Source organism: Chiloscyllium plagiosum, unplaced genomic scaffold, assembly GCF_037043375.1.
Source record: "Chiloscyllium plagiosum isolate Xiang-an unplaced genomic scaffold, Cpla_swu_hap1 HiC_scaffold_47, whole genome shotgun sequence".
In the NCBI taxonomy this organism is placed as follows: Eukaryota; Metazoa; Chordata; class Chondrichthyes; order Orectolobiformes; family Hemiscylliidae; genus Chiloscyllium; species Chiloscyllium plagiosum.
In genome coordinates this window covers 8,481,544-8,499,470 of record NW_028270185.1, presented here as the reverse complement: position 1 = coordinate 8,499,470, position 17,927 = coordinate 8,481,544, and the positions used below count along the sequence as shown (strand labels likewise).

Below are 17,927 nucleotides of genomic sequence, written 5' to 3'. Positions count from 1 at the left end.
CCAACAACAGAAAGCCTCTCCTTTGAAACACTGAGCAACAAAAACAGAACGGCTGTCTCCCAGATAGTCTCGGCAGGTAGGGACTGTCAATTGGCTTGGAGTCTCCAGCAAAGCATGGGGTCGTGGAAGCCACAAGGAAAATATTGAGAGAATATTATAAGATATTAAAATTACTTCTGAACTTTTGAGAGAGAGAGAGATGGGGAAACGCCACAAGGGTGTAGAAGGATGGATTAGTAAATTTGCGGATGACACTAAGGTCGGTGGAGTTATAGATTAGATTAGTGTTGAAACAGGCCCTTCGGCCCAACAAATCCACACCGACCCGCCGAAGCGAAACCCACCCCATACCCCTACATTTACCCCTTACCTAACACTACAGGCAATTTAGCGTGGCCAATTCACCTGCACATCTTTGAACTGTGGGAGGAAACCGGAGCACCCGGAGGAAACCCACGCAGACACGGGGAGAACGTGCAAACTCCACACAGACAGTCGCCTGAGGCGGGAATTGAACCCGGGTCTCTGGCGCTGTGAGGCAGCAGTGCTAACCACTGTGCCACCGTGGAGTTGTGGACAGTGCGAAAGGATGTTGCAGGTTACAGAGGGACGTAGATAAGCTGCAGAGCTGGGCTGAGAGGGGGCAAATGGGAGTTTAATGCAGAAAAGTGAGGTTGTTCATTTTGGAAGGAGTAACAGGAATACAGAGTACAGGGCTATTGGTAGGATCCTTGCTAGTGTAGATGAGCAGAGAGATCTCGGTGTCCACGTACATAGATCCCTGAAAGTTGCCACCAAGGTTGACAGGATTGTTAAAAGAGTAAAGGCAGAGAGCCTGATTCTTGTAGAGAGAGGAGGAAAACTTCTTCAAGGCAGGCATCCTTGCAAGAGGATTCGCAGTAGGGTTAAAATCAACGAGGTAAAAACAATGACTGCAGATGCTGGAAACCAGATTCTGGATCAGGCTCTCTGCCTTTATTCCTGATGAAGGGCTTTTGCCCGAAACGTCGATTTTGCCTGTCCTCGGATGCTGCCTGAATTGCTGTGCTCTTCCAGCACCACTGATCCAGAATCTGGTTTCCAGCATCTGCAGTCATTTTTTTTACCCAGGATTGTTAAGAGGGCATACGGTGTGTTAGCTTTTATTGGTAGAGGGATTGAGTTTCAGAGCCACGAGGTCATGTTGCAGCTGTACAAAACTCTGGTGCGGCTGAACCTGGAGTATCGCGTACAGTTCTGGTTCAGAGGAGATTTACTAGGATGTTGCCTGGTATGTAGGGAAGGTCTTATGAGGAAAGGTCGAGGGACTGAAGGCTGTTTTCATTAAAGAAAGTTGAGATATCACTTAATAGAGACATACAAGATCATGGAGTTAGATAGGGTGGACAGTGAGCCTTTTTCCTCGGATGGTGATGGCTAGCACGAGGGGACATAGCTTTAAATTGAGGGGTGATAGATATAGGAGAGATGTCAGAGGTAGGTTCTTTACTCAGAATAGTAAAGGCGTGGAATGCCCGGCCTGCAACAATAGTGGACTCGCCAACTTTAAGGGCATTTAAATGGGTATTGGATAAACATATGGATAAGAATGGAATAGTGTAGGTTCGATGGGCTTCAGATGGGTGTGCCGACGTATGGAACCATTGAGAGCCAAAGGACCTGCACTGCGCTGTAATGTGTTATAGTCTATGAAAGCTGCCATTAACATATTCAGGTATTATATCTATATATTCCCCATGTTGAAAACCCAACATGGTGCCCGTGAATTTTTTTAAAAATTAATTCACCGGACGAGGCAGTCACTGAGCAGGCCAATGTTTATTGCCTGTCCCTATTTGCCCAGAGAGCGGTTATGAGTCAACACCATTGCTGTGGGTCTGGAGTTGCACGCAGGTCAGACCAGGTAAGGATGGCAGATTTCCTTCCCTTAAAAAAAAGGATATTAGTGAACCAGATGGCTTTTCCCAACAAATCAGTGATGGTTTCATGGTTACTATAGGTTTGCAACTTCAGATTATTACTGCTGTTGAAAAGACGACTTATTTTGTCAAAGATTTTTATCTTAACTCATCAGGACAACTTGCAAGAAAACCAACTTGGAGGTAAAACAGACTTTTAGATTGTATCACAGGAGAGTGCTGATTGGTTGGCAAGTGGACTCTGATTGGTAGGGGTGTTGCCCTGTTGATTATGCCCGTTAACTGACAGTTAACAGCTGCACAGTGACCCACTCCTGCTCCTTGTTTACATACCACAGCACTGCGGAGCGTTCTGGGAACACCCAGAGGTCACGACAGGCGCTATGCAAATGAAAGTTCCATCCTTTATAAAGAAAACATAGGCTGTGTCCGCGAATAAGCAACAAGAGAGATTTGTTGACAAAGCAGATGTCGCAATGCATACACCAAAAAAAAATGACTGTTTCTCTTTTAAATATAAACCCGATGAAGGGAAGGGTCAGATATAATTGTAACTGAAGGAACCTTTTTGGTCACGGGTATCCAACAGGAACCTCTCAAACCTACCTCCTCCTCCCCAGGTTCTCTCCTGGTCAGGGGTGTGCGCTAAAGGAGATGTAAACTGCTCAGACAAACAGAAGCAGGCATGTTCATGACTTAAAAAGAACTTATTTTCTTTAAAAAATGTTGCTTATTCAGAGTTGAGCAATGTTGCAGTTCTGTACTTGCCCTTCAGTAACGACTAGTCCGCATGTACGATCATGTCAGACCCAGGCCAGAGCTCCGTCTCAATATCACTGCGGTTTCCTGGGCACCACCCTCTCGCCTACCAGTCAAACTCACAGATTACTCTCTCACAAGTTCCAATTCTTAAACACATCACCTAGAGACTCAGCACAGAGAGAATCTCACCAGCCCTCACTTTGATTCAGTGACTCTCCCAAGACACAGTACGAGGGTATTCTGCCTGGGTTATGTGGCTCAATGGTTTTCTCAACAGCAGCCCTGTGTAATCTCACTTTGCTGCTCATCCCCTTCAATACTTTTTAACCTTTCGAGCAGACCTCCCATTCCTTTTCTGAAAGATGTCACGGGCTTGGCTTCAAACAGCAGCTGAGAGTTAAAGTCTCCAGATTCTCCGCCTCATAGAGAGTCATAGATACACTGAGTTAACCTGTCAGACAGAACATTCCGAACTAATGACCACATCCATCCAGAAGGACAAGGGGCAGCAGACACATGGGAACACCGCCCCCCTGCAAGTTCCCCTCCACTCACCACCCTGACTGGGAAATATATCGCCGTTCCTTTCCTGTCGCTGGGTCAAAACCCTTGAATTCCCTCACTAAGGGAATCGTGAGTATTCCTACAGCACACGGACTGCAACGGTTCAATAAGTCAGCTCACCACGACCTTCTGAAGGGGGCAATAAGGGATGGACAATAAAGGCTGGCCGAACCAGGGATGTCTGAATCCTTCCTCTTCCCCTCCCCCATCTCTCCTGACCGCTGTAAAAGTTGGTAACACACATTTTAGCCTAACATTGGATGGGTCTTGAAGAGACCTGTACCAACAGGTTTTTCTGACTTAAATGGCCCACGCTTGCCCTTGAAGAGGCCAGCGAAAACCGCAGCCGGGGACCCATATCAACGCTATTCATGGGATCTTACTGTGCTCCAGTGGACACTGCTTTCTGCTACGTAAGTCACGGGAGCGAAAGTCAAAGGCAAATTCCTCTGGGATGAGTCAGAATCATGCACACCAGGACGTTGTTCAGCCCAGTAAGACCACAGCGCAACCTCGATTATCCAAACGACACGGGCAGCGAATATTGGGCTTGGGCAACACAGCGTACCCAAGCAACGGGACCTTGAGGTCTTGTTCGGATAATCTGAAAGTCGGACAACCAAGGTTGCCCTGTACACACACAACAATCTAGTCAGTCAACTGAGAGGGGAGCAGCTAAAAAGGATGCTCTGAGGGAGGAAGATCTTTACTGAAATGGCTTCATATGTTTGTGCGGCTGAGAGCAGAGACTGAGAGAGTGCATGATGCTGTGGTTCCTTTTACTTTAACACAAAACAGAGGAAATGGCCAATGCTGAGTCTGTCAAATCCAACCCCGCCTGAACTCAGGAGACACAACTTCGATCCTTCCCCACTGTTCAGCACATTTTTAATTCAATGGATTCAAATAAAATTTCACGGATTCAGTGAATGTAACAAAGTCAGATCCTCCAGAAAGCTCCATGCTGGTGAATTTAATCACAGAGTCAGATAACGAGGATGAGCGAAGCTCTTTGATCCAGGCTTCGAGGTGAGGAGAGGCCGAGGGAGGGTGCAGGCAGCTCCGAGCTGAGAGGGGAACCATTAAAATCAGGAACATTTGAGGCCACAATAAAGAGAGGCTCAAATATAACAGAGCCGGGGTGGGGGGAAAGAGAGAGAGAGACACAGAGGAATGGAGGGGCAGAGGGAAACCAAATATCAATACCATCTCTTTCGATTTTGTGTCTGTCCAGTCGTTCCTTAATTGCAGATCTATAACAGCCTTGGGCTGTGCTCTGTTCTGACCCCACCAATCGCGGTCTCCGATAACTGCTACAGGAGAGCTTGCATTTACAAAGCACCTTTCACCACCTCAGCCCATTCCAAAGTGCTTTACAGCCAGGTACCGCGGTCGCTGTTACAACGCGGTGAACACGACAGCCAATGCGCGCACAGCAAGCTCCCACCAACAGCAAAGCAACAATCATCATCATCATCCCTTTGGGAAGCCGATCAAGGGGTAAATGTCAATCGGGGAACACCAGGGCGGGGATCCTCTGGTCTGTTTCAGAACCTTGGCCATGGGATCCTTCACAACCCACCGGGGCTGGAAAGGGTGGGGGATGGGGTCCCTGTTCAAACACCACTTCCAAAAATATCATGGCATTCATCACCACTGGGACTATTCCCTGGGTCCTGAAGATCTCACTGGTAGAGGCTTGGCTCCAAGGGGGACAGTTGGGAATGTCGGAACGGGTGGGCAAGCATGGAAGGGCGGGGGTTCATGCTCAGTAGTAACCAGATCAGATACAAAGCTTAAAATGGTCTCCCTCTGCTCCAACAGTTCACTTTAACCTCCGTGGAGGAACTCCTCACTGTGCCAGAGCAGCACTGTCCAGTGCGAGTGAGTGATTGATGCAGTGTCGTCTGTCAACACCATCGCAGCCACATTATCTCAAAGGACAAGGGGCAGCAGATACACGGGAACGCCACCCCCTGCAAGTTCCCCTCCACTCACCATCCTGATTTGGAAATACATCGCCGATCCTTCAATAGTTGACACCCACAAGTGAATAAACAGAAAAATCATACAACTAACTTGAGCAGAAAATGCTGCGCGCGCGCGCACACACACTCGGTTCAGGTAAATACATGCCACGTTGTACAGAAGTCACTGAGTCACCAAGGGTGCATGCATCAAAAAAAAAGTTAAAAATCACACAATACCAGGTTATAGTCCAACAGGTTTATTTGGAAGCACACTAGCTTTCTGAGCGATGGCCACAACCATGTGATGAAGGGGCAGCACTCAGAAAGCTAGTGCTTCCAATTTAAACCTGTTGGACTATAACCTGGTATTGTGTGATTTTTAACTTTGTCCACCCCAGTCCAACACTGACATCTTCAAGTCAAAAAGAAACACAGCTAACTGAAACAGTGCCCATGCACTGTGCGGCTGTGAACCTTCTGATTAGAGAGGCCTGTTCCTTGATGTTTTCTGAGTTAATCACACATGAATTTCACTCAGAAAGTGGTGAATCACAGGAATTCTTTGCGCAAGGACTGGGGGAGCTCAGCATTTAAGTTCAAGTCTGAGATTGATGGTTTTGAGACAGATGATTAGAGTCCCACTGGCTGGGTCAGCAGTCATTGTTCATCATTAATAGCCCAGGGGGCAGCTAAGAGTCAGTCACATTCCTGTGGGTCTGGAGTTGTGTGTAGGCCAGAGTGGGTAAGGATGGCAGATTCCAGATGGGGTTTACCCCCTCTCCCCCCAACAAAAGGCATTAATCTCACCAGCAGACTCCGAGTCCCAGATTTTTGTTGAACTGAAGCTCTGTCTGGTGGTACTTGGACCCAGTTCCCAAAACATTCCCCAGGTCGCGGGATTAATTGTCCGGCGAGATCACTCGACGCACTGGCACGCGGTGGACTCTTAACTGCCCTCTGAAACAGCCCCAAAAAAGCACTCGGGGCCAAGGGCAATTCGGGATAGGCAGCCAACAGCCACACCCAGTCCAGTAGTGAGAGAGAGCAACCTACAATCCAGTCAAACAGCAGTCTGGAGGAATGCTGTGTCTCACTAATTGACAGACAGTCAGACACAACGTGAGGGCTGCAGATGCTGGAGACCAGAGTTGAAAAGTGTGGTGCTGGAAAAGCACTGCAGGTCAGGCAGCATCTGATTAAGCTCTCCTTGACACGTCGACTCTCCTGCTCCTCGGATGCTGCCTGACCGGCTGTGCTTTTCCAGCGCCACACGTTTGAGACACACACACACACACACACACACACACACACACACACACACAAACATTACACCAAACCATGTGCTGGCTGACAGCATCGGCACATCAGAGACAGGAAGTGCAGAGCTCAAACCCCACTCCAGACAGCCCCTGCAGTGTGGTTACCCAAATACCAATTGGCAGAAGGAGAGCTCCCGGTGGTGAACTATTTTTGCTCCTCCCTCACAACAAAGTGGCCAATCGATGCACGACATGAAAGTCAGGTGCCAACTCCAGGAGCTTCAAAAGGCAAGGGACAGAGTCATCAAGCTCAGAAACAGGCCCTTCGGCCCAACTCGTCCATGCCGACCACGTGTTCTAAATTAATCTAGTCCCATTTGCCAGCACTTGGTCCCTATCCCTTTAAGCCCTTCCTATTCATATACCCATCCAGATGCCTCTTAAATGTTGTAATTGTACCAGCCTCCACCACTTCCTCTGGCAGTTCGTTCCATACACGTACCACCCTCTGTGTGAAAAAGTTGCCCCTCAGGCGCCTTTTAAATTTTTTCTCCTCTCACCTTAAACCTGTGCCCTCTGGACTCCCCGACCCTTGGGGAAAAAGGCCTTGCCTATTCACCTTAGCCATGCCCCTCATGATTCTAAAGAACACAGGCAGCATACACATGAGGTAAATTGGAAGGACATAAATAACATTCAAATGCCAAGGAGAGTCAATGAGACTAGGCCGAAAAGGAACATGCGCACACGAAGATCAATCAATCCAGGAGCAGCTTAATGAGAAAGACACAGATGGCAACATTGACAGAGTCCAAGAAATGACAAGCAGACATAGAATTTCATGCACAGGAAGAATATAGGCTTGTGGGTCTAATGGCCTCATTTCTTTGAGTCAATTCAAAGACCACAAAAACAACAGATCACTCAAGTTGCTGTGTTCCACTGCAATTATGTTGCAGTGTTATCAGCAGATTTTAACATTGGCCTGCCAAGCTCTTTGCAAACCAGATACTTTATAAACAAATGTTATCACCAAGGCTCCTCAGACAGCACCTTCCAAACCCACGACCACTTCCATCTAGAAGGACAAGGGCAGCAGATACTTGGGAACACCACCCCCTGCAAGTTTCCCTCTGAGCCACTCACCATCCTGACTTGGAAATATATCGCCGTCCCCTCAGTGTCACTGGGTCAGAATCCTGGAATTCCCTCACCAAGGGACATTGTGAGTGCCCTGACAGCTCGTGGACTGCAGAGGTTCAAGAAGGCAGCTCACCCCCACCTTTGGGGGTAATAAATGCTGGCCTAGTCACTGACGCCCAGATCCCATGTATTAAGAGCTATACAGCACAGAAACAGACCCTTCAGTCCAGCTTGTCCATGCCGACCAGATATCCCAACTTAATTTAGTCCCACCTGCCAGCCCTGGCCCATTTCCCTTCAAACCCTTCCTATTTATATACCCATCCAAATGCCTTTTAAATGTTGCAATTGTGAATAATTGTTTTTTTAAAAAAAAAGCTTTTGCAATGTAATTTGGGACAGACAAGTCCAGCTTAGGCCAGGAGAGGGCGAGAGATTGGGTGGTGGGGGGAAATGACTACCAACAAAGCAATACCTTGCTAACTGGGAGCCAGGGAAACCTGATGTCACATTGAGTTGCAACGTGTGGTCAGTTACAGGTCATTCTGCTATAACGCACGTCTCATCAACCCGAATTCGCTGATTGACGAATTGGGGACCTTTAAAACTTGCGTTGGCTGTAACGGGACTACATCGCCAGCACTTCAAGCACTGTTTCTGAAGTGAGATTTTTCTATAAAGAAGGGCTGCACATGAATGCAACCATCGCATTACAGAAGAACTGACCGCATTGGAGATAAAAATACCCTCAATTGCTAATGTAGGGCTGTTGTCGCTTGTTGGCATTAATACCGTGGTGGAGAAAGTGAGGTCTGCAGATGCTGGAGATCAAAGTTGAAACTTTATTGCTGGAACAGCACAGCAGGTCAGGCAGCATCCAGGGAACAGGAGATACGACGTTTCGGGCACAGGCCCTTCTTAACACCGTGGTGCCAAGGAAATTAAAGCTGCTGAGCTCCAGTCAGCATAGAGTTCATTTTGGAGAATCAATAATGATGGGGATACTGACGAATGATTCTAATTCTGCTTTGGGAGTGAATTTAAAACCCCGTAGGGTGCCCCAAAATGACAGCATTGTCCCGAAAAAAGGAGAGAGTGAGAAGGAAAATGTAGCCCTCAAAGTTTGAAGAAAAGCCCTTGGGGGGGAAAAAAAAAGAAAAATTATCTTGATCCATGCAGACCATTTGGCCCATCAAGTCCACACTGACCCTCCGATAAGCATCCTAACCACCCAGCCCCTACACGATCCCTGTAACCCTAGATTTCCCATGGCACATCCCTGGACACTACAGGGCCAATTTAGCATGGCCAATCCACCCTAACCTGCACATCTTCAGGTTCAGAGAGGAAGTTGACCCAACTGATTCCTGGGATGAGAGAGCTCTCTTTCTCTGTCCTCACTGCAGTTCAGGAGAATGGGGGGAGCTGGGCTGGTCGCGCTGAGACATGTAAATCCTAAGGGAGCTCTTGGTGGGGGTGTTTAGATGCTAAATGGTTGTTACCCTCCTGGGGTGGGAAATTTAGAATGGTGGGGGCAGGTATAACTTCAAAAGGAGTTTGCAATTTAGGGTGGAAAATGCGGCGCATTTAGTCAGGAGGGATTTGGAATTCTCTTCCCGAGAGCTGTGAGAGGCTGAATCATTAAAAAGAGAGGTTAGATAAAGACTTGATATGACTTCACGGCAAGTGGGAGCAAGCAAAGTGAAGGTCATCGTTAGAATGATCTTACTGAATGGAAAAGCTGTGCCAGTCTACCACTACCCACTATAGTGTAAGCTCACTCCACAGGAAAACATTCAGCAAATATCACACTGTGACAACTCACACCAAGCACAGGCAACATTTCACCATGACTCAGCATCTTCAGAGAGTGGTGGGGGACTGTTGAAGATAAGAGGAACTTCTGAACACTTCCTGACCCATATTTAACTCTCACCCAACATGACTAAAAGAGATGAATCAGTCATTTATCACCGTTAACAGAGCTTGCTCGGTCATTCCAGTTTCTCCATCTGTGCTTGTCCCCCCCCCGTCTCATTTCACTGAAGAGCATTGGGAACTAGAGGGACCACCTCCAACATTTCAACTTTACAATAAAGCACACAGAGGTCATACTGGGGTCATCCAGAGGAGCGGGCAATACTTGAGACTTTGGCTCAAATCTGAGGGGTGACCTTTTAGAGTTTTATAATACCATGAGGGGCATGAATAGGGTGAATAGTCAAGGTCTTTTCCTGGGGTTGGGGAATCCAGAACTAGAGGGCATAGGTTTAGGGTGGGGGGTGGGGGAGATTTAAAAGGGACCTAAGGGGCAACTTTTTCAGACAGAGGGTAGCGTGTGTATGAGAATGAGCTGCCAGAGGAAGTGGTGGAGGCTGGTACAATTACACACCAGATGCCTTTTAAATGCTGTATGTGAATAGGAAGGGTCGAGAGGGATATGGGCCGGGTACTGGCAAATGGGACTAGATTAACTCAGGATATCTGGTCAGCATGGACAAGTTGAACCATAGGGTCTGTTTCCATGCTGTACATCTCTATAACTCTAAGTCACTATGATGGAATTCAAATTCACATACAATCCCTACAGTGTAGGAGCAGGCTATTTGGCCCATCGAATCCACACTGACCCTCCGATAAGCATCCCAACCAGACCCAGCCCCTACACAATCCCTCTAACCCTACATTTTCCATGGCACATCACTGGACGCTATGGAACAATTTTGCACAGCCATTCCACCCTAACCAACACATCTTCAAGTTCAGTGCACACATTCACGGTTAGTTTGCTTTCTCCAACAATTATTACACAGTGGTTAGCACTCTTGCCTCACAGCCCTAGAGACCCAGGTTCAATTCCCACCTCAGGCGACTGACTGTGTGGAGTTTGTACATTCTCCCCGTGTCTGCGTGGGTTTCCTCCGGGTGCTCCGGCTTCCTCCCACAGTCCAAAAATGTGCAGGTTAGGTGGATTGGCCATGCTAAATTGCCCGTAGTGTTAGGTGAAGGAGTAAAATGTAGAGGAATGGGTTTGGGTGGGTTGCGCTTCGGAGGGTCAGTGTGGACTTGTTGGGCCGAAGGGCCTGTTTCCACACTGTAAGTAATCTAATCTAATTACTTACACACACACACACACACAGTCAGTGGTGCACAAATATAAATCATTCTTTATTTCCTCAGTTCCATTGTTTCTGGTGCAATGTCTGTGTTGAAATCGATTGACTCAAAAACGTTAAAGCAACTTGCACCCACCCTGTGTGGTGATGAAAACTTATTGTGCCTTTCACAACCATGGGGGCATTTCCAAAGAGCTTCGCAGCTGTTTTAAATGGTTCAGAAATGGAATGGGTCCCTGTAACGTTAAAACAGGGATTCACAAACGGAGATCCACGGAGCCTTGGAGACAGTTCAGGAGACTCCCAGAACAAGAGAAGGCGTTCAGTACAAACAAAGTTCTGCGTAGCACCAAACAATTTACTTATTTTGTTTTAACAGCATCTCAATTCTTTAATTTCTTTCATGGGACGTATGCATTCTTGGCAGAGCCAGTGTTTGCTGTCCATTCCTAACTGCCCCCGAATCAACTGGCTTGCTTGGGCCATTTCAGAGGGCAGTTTTTTTTTTAAGATTACATTACAGTGTGGAAACAGGCCCTTCGGCCCAACAAGTCCACACCGACCCGCCGAAGCGAAACCCACCCATACCCCTAAATTTACCCCTTACCTAACACTACAGGCAATTTAGTGTGGCCAATTCACCTGACTTGCACATCTTTGGACTGTGGGAGGAAACCGGAGCACCCAGAGGAAACCCACGCAGACACGGGGAGAACGTGCAAACTCCACACAGTCAGTCGCCTGAGGCGGGAATTGAACCCGGGTCTCTGGCGCTGTGAGGCAGCAGTGCTAACCACTGTGCCACCGTACCGCAGTTGTAGAGTCTGGAGTCACACATTGGCCCAGACTGGGCCAGATTTCCCCTTTCTAAAGAGGACATTACTGAAGCAGATGGGTTTTTCCCAACAATAATCCCATTGCTTCTTGGTGACTATCACCGAGACCAGCTTTCAATTCCCGACTTTATTAACAGAAGGAGTGGCGTGGTGGTTCAGTGGTTGGCACTGCTGCCTCCCAGCACCAGGGACCTGGGTCCAATTTCACCTTCAGGTGACTGTGCAAACGCCACACAGACATTCTCCCCGTGTCAGCGTGGGTTTCCTCCTACAGTCCAAAGATGTGCAGGTTAGAGTGGATTGACCATGCTAAATTGCCCACACAGTGTCCAAGGATGTGCAGGTTAGGTGGGTTGCCCCATAGGAGATGTAGGGTGATGGGGATAAGGTAGTAGGGTGTGTCTGGATTGACTCAAATGGGTCAAGTGGCCTGCTTCCACACTGTTGAGATTCTACGATAGATTGACAATTACAATTCTGAGCACGTCACTCTTAAAATGAAGAAAAGACACTGTAAGGGTTGCAGACAGGTTGAGAGGAACCTCAATGTTTTGATGGCAGGAGACAGTAATTGCGTAGATAGATTGGTGAAAATGGGGATTAACCCATTATAAGGGAGATCTGATGGAGATGTCTAAAATCACAAGGCTCCTGGACAGAGTAGATTGGCAAAGGGGACACTAACTTAAGATCAGTGGGGGCAGCACAGTGGCTCAATGGTTAGCACTGTTGCCTCACAGCACCATGGTCCTGGGTTCGATTCTAGCTCCAGATGACTGCTTTTGTGAATTCTGCATGTTCTCCTCGTGTCTGCGTGGGTTTCCTCCCACAATCCAAAGATGTGCAGGTCAGGTGACTTGGCCATGCTAAGTTCCCCATAATGTTAAGTGCATTAGTCAGGGGTAAATATAGGGTAGGGGAATGGGTCTGGATGGGTTACTCTTCAAAGGGTTGGTGTGGACTTGTTGGGCCGAAGGGCCCATTTTCATACACTGTAGGGAATCTAATCTAAATCATCACCAGGAAAACAACGAAGAGCATCACAAGAAAGGAGTTCTTTTGCACAGCAAGTGGTTAGACTCTGGAATGCGCAGCCCGAGTGCGTAGATTATTTGGGGCTTTCAAAAGAGAATTTAACCGTTCCCAGAGGAGAACAAATTTGCAGACCGCGAGGAGAAGGCAGGTGAGTGGGACTAGCTCGGAGAGAACCAGCCTCAGTACCATCAGCCTCCTATTGTGCTGAACGTTAGGAGCATCTTTCCCCTATTGTCAGCTGCCTCTGCGCCAAGCTCTAGAATTTTCTTCCTAAACCTTGCCAAGTGGGCATTAATTGGGTGCCTGTATTCATACTCAATTCCCAAACAAATGGCGCTGTTGCGTTTGGAGGTGCAAGCTGGCACAGTGAGTTTCTGCCACCAAAGGCTTGTAAAGCACGTACAAACTCGGCTCTGGTTGTATCCTGCATCAGCTCTCTCCACTGGGTGAAGCAAAGCTCTGCCTCTCCACCACAATCTCCTGCTTTACTAAAGCCAACTGCATCGTCCCAATACCTCAGTGACAGTCTACAGCCAGTTCTGCTTTAACACGGTAACATTCTGTTCTCATGCAACCCTGTGCTATAAGAAAATTATCCCTTTGGGCCCTTCGGCCCAAAAAGTTAGTGTCCCCTTTGCCAATCTACTCTGTCCAGGAGCCTTGTGATTTTAGACATCTCCGTAATAGCAACTACATTTAAACTATGATTTGGAGATGCTGGTGTTGGACTGGGGTGTACAAAGTTAAAAATCACACACCAGGTTATAGTCCAACAGGTTGCTGGAATTGTGTCATAACCAGCACACAATTTAAAACTCAGAAACAGCGTCCCCAGTTCGTCAGTCGGGTTAACAAAACGCACGTTATAGCAGCACGTCCAAGCACACTCCTGGGAGTCACCTCAGGACATTTCACAATATTAAACAGCGCCATGTAAATGCAGGCTGCACTGCGGGGTTGCACGGCTTAGGAACACAAGTAGGCCATCCAACCCCTCCAGCCTGTTCCGCAGGTGGTGGCAGCGATGGAACAATCCAAGGAGCGAGACAGCAAACACACCGAGGGAAGTGGGAAAATTGAAGGCCATAAAATTTTCCTTGTTGTGGGGATGGAGGCAGCAAAACGACCTTGAATGTTGCCCAAGAGTCAGAGCTGAAAGTGTGTCGCTGGAAAAGCGCAGCAGGTCAGGCAGCATCCGAGGAGCAGGAGAATCGACGGTTCGGGCATGAGCCCTTCATCAGGACATACAGCATGGAAACAGATCCTTTGGTCCAATTAGCCCACGCTGACCACGTTTCCAAACTGAACTAGTCCCACCTCCTGCATTTCCCACCTCCAAACATTTCTTATTCATGTACCTGTCCAACCATCTTTTAAAATGTTGTAAGTGCACCCGCATCCACCACTTCCTCAGGAAGTTCATTCCTCATATGAGCCACTCTGTGTAAAAAGGTTGACCTTCATTTCCTTTTCAAACCTTTCTTCTCTCACCTTAAAAATATGTTGCCTGGTTTTGGACTCCCCTGCACTGGGGAAAAGACTTTTGCTTTCCATACCCCTTATGATTTTAGAAACATTTATAAAGGTCACCCCTCAGCCTCCTGCGCTCCAGTGAAGCAAGTCCCAGCCTCTCCCAATAACTCAAAACCTCTGGACCTGGCAACATCGTGGTAAACCTCTTCTGAGCCCTCTCCATTTTAAATAGCATCCTTCCTATAGCAGGGCAACCAGAGTTGGATGCTCCTCCAGATGTCCTTCAGGGAACCTGCTTTCCTCTCCTGGTCTGACCAACCGCAGAGTCCAACACTCAAACCCCTGAGGGAAAGGAAACCATCAACGTCACCCAGGCAGAATGGGCCATGTACCACATCCTCAATCCCCCCCCCCCAGAACAAAACACGATCTAACCAGGCTGGTAATGTGTCAATGGGGAAATGCTCTGTATCTATCCTGTGCTATATCTGAGCGCTGCAAGTATGGGCAATGCTGTGAATCTGGGCTGGACAGTGTCACAGGTGGCACTCCAATGCAATATAAGGTTAAGCGGGTTCACGCGGTGTCAGGTCACGGGCAGTCTGAGAGGCCCGGTTATGCTTTCATCTGCAGTCCCTAAAAAAAAAAGAACACTTTCACATTTTTGGTTGGGTTTTGGGTCCCGTACTCCTTACCGGTGGGCGGGAGGGAGGGAGGTGCAGACAGAGCTGAGGATCTCCTCACGAGCTTGGCCAACGTGGCCATCAACGGGCTGAGGTTTTGGCTGTGCAGGGGCTGCAAGTAGCTGCCCCACTGTGCAGTTATGTCTGATCTTTGGTACCCATTAAGAGAGAGCATGCAGTGTCTACTGGCACCACAGAGGGTCCAGAGACCAGTGGGTGTCAGAAGGGCTGGAGTGATCATCTCCCTGGGTAACATTATCGTGTTTTAATTTTGATCAATTCCCATTGATCATTTAATTTTATTACAGTCACCCGCCAGGGGATGTCTAACCTACAAAAAGAGGAACAAGAGTAGACCGCTCTGCCCTTCCAGACTGCTACCCCCTTCCAGACTGCTACCCCCTTCATTAAGATGGCAGCTGATCTGATTTGAACCTCAGCTTTACATTGCTGCACACCCCCTCCCGATACTCCTTCACCCCCCTCGGTCATTGGGAATCGATCTCCCTCTGCCTTAAACACATTTAAAGATTCTGCACGTTTATGTTTTCACCTGCAGCTCCCATCACTCCCTAAAAATCAAAAGTAATGCCTTTACATTTCTGGTTGGGTTTTGGGTTCCCCTGACGCTGCCTCTTGAGGAAGGGAATTCCAAAGACTCTCAACCCTTAGAAATAAAACGTTCCCTCATGTCTGTTTTAAATGGGCGCCCCCTTATTTTTAAAACAGCACGCCCTTGTGGGAGAATCTACAACAAGAGGAACCATCCTTTCCACTAAACTGCCGAGGAGACAGGCGCAGCCTTTCCTCAGAGGTAAAAGTCTACCTTAGTTAAAGTTTTGTATTCAAACAGTAAATGTCGAAGCTGCTCCATATCCGGCTTGGGAGGGAGCTCAGGGATGAATGACCATGACTCATTGCTTGCGTTGTCCCTTTACAGTCCAAAGGTTACCGATTGAAATCTCACTAGAAGGAAGGAAAATAGGAGCGAGGCCAAAGATCCCATCACAGCACCGAGGGAGTGCAACTTTGCTGGAGGTGCTGATAGAACGGAGGCCATCTCAGGTGGCCTCCTGTAGCTGAGGGTCTCCCCCACACAAATGTGGGAAAATACTTTTTTTAAAAAAAAAGGGATGTATAGAATTGGTGCAGACAAGATGATGTTTCCCATGGGTGGGGACTTTTTCTTTAATTCAGTAACTGGCTGGGCCAGCATTTATTGCCCATCCCTAATTGCCCAGAGGGCAGTTGAGAGTCAAACACATTACTGCGGGTCTGGAGTCACAAGTAGGTCAGACCAAGTAAGGATGGCAGCTGGCTTCCAAACGGCATTAGTGAACCAGATGGGTTTTTCCATCAAACAACATTAGAATGTTAATTCCAGACGTTTACTGAATTCCACCATCTGTCAAACCTGGGTCCATGGATTTACAGAGAGACCCCTTACTCTGAATCAGGACTCTTCTGATGCAGGGTCTGCAGATTTGAAACATTAACTCTCATTTTCAATGTAGCTTGAGTTCTACCTGCCTTGGAATCTCTTCCATACATGGCCAAGTAACACCAAATGTCTCTTGAAATAAAAACCTCTGCACCAGTTACTCATTACATTAAAAGCGACGTGGGTTTAATCCAAGGAATGTCTTCTTTGGGAAGAAATCCACATCACCCACCAACTATTTGTTTCCCTTATTTAAACATGCCGTGATGTCACACAGCAACTGGAACTGGACAATTAAGCCAAGTGACAAAAGGACACTTTAAATGCAGACACACACACACACAAGGTGTGTACGCACACACACTCTCTTGTTACCAAGAAACCCGGTTGTAAAACCAAGGCTAATATAAAGCAGCTGAGTTGAAAACAATGATTCAGGAAGTCATGTTTAAGCCATTACAGAAAATAAGTTTGAAAAACACTTTTAGATTTTCTGCACCAGAAGACTTTCACTATGGTGTCTAAGTTAAAAAAAAAAGGGGGGGTAAAAGAGAAGAGGAAGAGATGGGACGATGGAATAAACAAGGGGAAAGTTGGCTGGGGGTTGGTTGCTTGCAGTTTAATACTTTATTCTAGGCTGTGGTTACTACTCTGCAAGAATTCTTGTAACAAAACATCATCAAAACCACATTAATTACATTCCCCACCGAACTCAGGCTAAATAGAACCTATGAAAGAGGTGTTCCTCCTCCGAAAATCAGCATTGAACAACTAAACAAATTAACAACCCAGGTTAAAGAGGTATGTTGCATTGTTTTGAAACTAGAATTGGAAAAAAAGTGCACTTGAAATTAAGTTTCTTCAAATAACTCAGGAGGGGAAACATGTACAAGGACAATGACAGAATTAGGAATTGATGTTTCTGTATAATACACTCAGGGGGGGAAAAAAAACACACATTTCAAATGCCCACTTTAAAAAAAATCCCTACTCAAGAGGAAACCGGAATCAAAAACAGAAGTTTCAATCTGATCTCTCTCTCACTGAATTCAAACCCAGCGGACTAAACAAAACCTTAATTAAACTATACTGTCATAATTAAGTGGAGGCATTCGCGTCTTGGAAAACAAAAATTAAGATTTTCGTGCACGAGGCGTGGGGAAACTTTGCCCATTGCGTTTCACACGCAACACTCAGCAGGGACTTGTGCCCTGGTTATAACACGAACCCAAGGAAATTAATCCCATTCCGCAGCATGTTATTAACTGGTGGAAATGCACACACGCCCAGAAACTGACACACACAAAAAAAAGCTTGAAGTCCTACCTCATGTTTGGTTTTTTTTTTGAAGATTCTCTTTCAGAGGCTGGTAAAGATTCTGCAAAGCAAATTCCTGTCCTTAACGTGTGTGTCAGGCTTGCTTGCACACACACACCGATTTTTCTCTTGCTTCCTCTGTTTCTTTCTCTGTAAAGAGGCGAGTTATTAACCTGCCCAGGATGTTTTTTTGTTGTTATTGCACTTCTCTAGATCACTGCAGTAAGTTGCATACCTCTTCAGCAGTGAACACAGTCCTGTCGTAACATGCTCCCTCCTAACTGTTCCCCGCCACACTATAACCACTCTATGTTACACTGTATTCCCTCCACTCCCTGGTCCCAGTATTCACATATTCGACCAGCCCCACAATGCACAGCCTTGCACTTCCGCCAGCACTGTGCAATTT

At 47.2% G+C, this 17,927-nt stretch overlaps 1 protein-coding gene across 2 annotated transcripts in view; it reads right to left on the bottom strand.

The window, feature by feature from the left end:
- vaspb (vasodilator stimulated phosphoprotein b) overlaps positions 1 to 17,883 on the bottom strand; it is a 73,629-nt gene extending 55,746 nt beyond the window's left edge. The window contains exon 1 of one of the 2 annotated variants that reach the window (XM_087983987.1): positions 17,528 to 17,883. In XM_087983987.1, coding sequence (XP_087840113.1) covers positions 17,528 to 17,532 — 5 coding nt within the window. In that variant the 5' untranslated portion in view covers positions 17,533 to 17,883. The remainder of the gene's footprint in view (positions 1 to 17,527) is intronic. The other variant, XM_087983986.1, reaches the window with a different exon arrangement.
- Positions 17,884 to 17,927: the final 44 nt, after the last annotated feature.